The 986-nt window shown below is 64.3% G+C and overlaps 1 protein-coding gene across 1 annotated transcript in view; it reads left to right on the plus strand.

Annotated features, from left to right (window-relative positions):
- COL18A1 (collagen, type XVIII, alpha 1) overlaps window positions 1-986 on the plus strand; it is a gene marked incomplete at its 5' end in the record, with an annotated part of 13,058 nt that overhangs the window by 9,713 nt on the left and 2,359 nt on the right. Inside the window, 6 exons of the mRNA XM_010019742.1 lie at window positions 11-73; window positions 156-199; window positions 301-420; window positions 515-659; window positions 741-814; window positions 897-980. Of these exons, the coding sequence (XP_010018044.1) occupies window positions 11-73; window positions 156-199; window positions 301-420; window positions 515-659; window positions 741-814; window positions 897-980 (530 nt within the window). The remainder of the gene's footprint in view (window positions 1-10; window positions 74-155; window positions 200-300; window positions 421-514; window positions 660-740; window positions 815-896; window positions 981-986) is intronic.

Raw genomic sequence — 986 nt, forward strand, 5'->3', positions numbered from 1 at the left:
CTCCACACAGGTTTCCACCAGTTTCCAGGACAAAAGGGAGAGAAGGGTGATACTGGACCCCCGGGACCCCCAGGTAGGTGACCAGTCCCTACAGCGCAGAGGTGGCCATGGGATGGCTCATGCCCATCCTCTCCTCTCCTTCTCCCTCTCCACAGGCCACTTCCCCTACGACTCAAGTCACTTTGGTGCCAGCCTGCGGGTAAGCCCTTTGCCCACCTGCAGTGGCTTGTGCTCATCCGGCACCATTTGGGGTACCGGGTGCACCCCAAATGCCCACCCTAAGGCTGTGCCGTCCTGTAGGGTGACAAGGGGGACGCAGGTCCCAAGGGGGAGAAGGGCGAGCCGGGCAGCACTCCCATCTACAACCCCAGCCTCTCCGGGCTGCCGGGACCCCCAGCTCAGGGCTACCCTGGGTTGCCAGTAAGTACCCCATGGTGCAGGGGTGAGGGGGGTGCGGGGGGGCAGAGGCACCCCTGGGTGCTTTACTCCAGGGATGCTCTCTCGCTCTGCCCAGGGTCCCAAAGGGGACAGCATCGTTGGCCTGCCAGGGCCTCCTGGACCTCAGGGCCCCCCTGGAATTGGCTATGAGGGGCGGCAGGGCCCTCCCGGCCCTCCCGGCCCCCCTGGTCCACCCTCCTTCCCAGGTCCCCATAGACAAGGTGAGTACCTTCCCCATTGCACCCCCAGCATCCCCTCCCCATGTTGCAGCTTTCCCCATCTCACCCTTCTTCTCCCACCAGCTATCAGCATCCCTGGACCCCCTGGACCACCAGGACCCCCTGGACCACCAGGCAGTAGCGGAATGTCCTTAGGGGTGAGGTGGAGGGAGGTGGTTGTGCTCTGTCAGCTGAGCCCTGATCCCCATCACCACCAACCACCGTGCTCTGTGCCCACAGCTTCGCACCTTGCCAACGTACCAGGCGATGCTGAGCACAGCGCAGGACCTGCCCGAGGGCAGCCTCATCTTCCTCAGTGACAGGCAGGAG

The sequence above is a fragment of the Nestor notabilis genome, unplaced genomic scaffold (genome assembly GCF_000696875.1).
Source record: "Nestor notabilis isolate BGI_N333 unplaced genomic scaffold, ASM69687v1 scaffold24908, whole genome shotgun sequence".
Lineage (NCBI taxonomy): Eukaryota > Metazoa > Chordata > Aves > Psittaciformes > Psittacidae > Nestor > Nestor notabilis.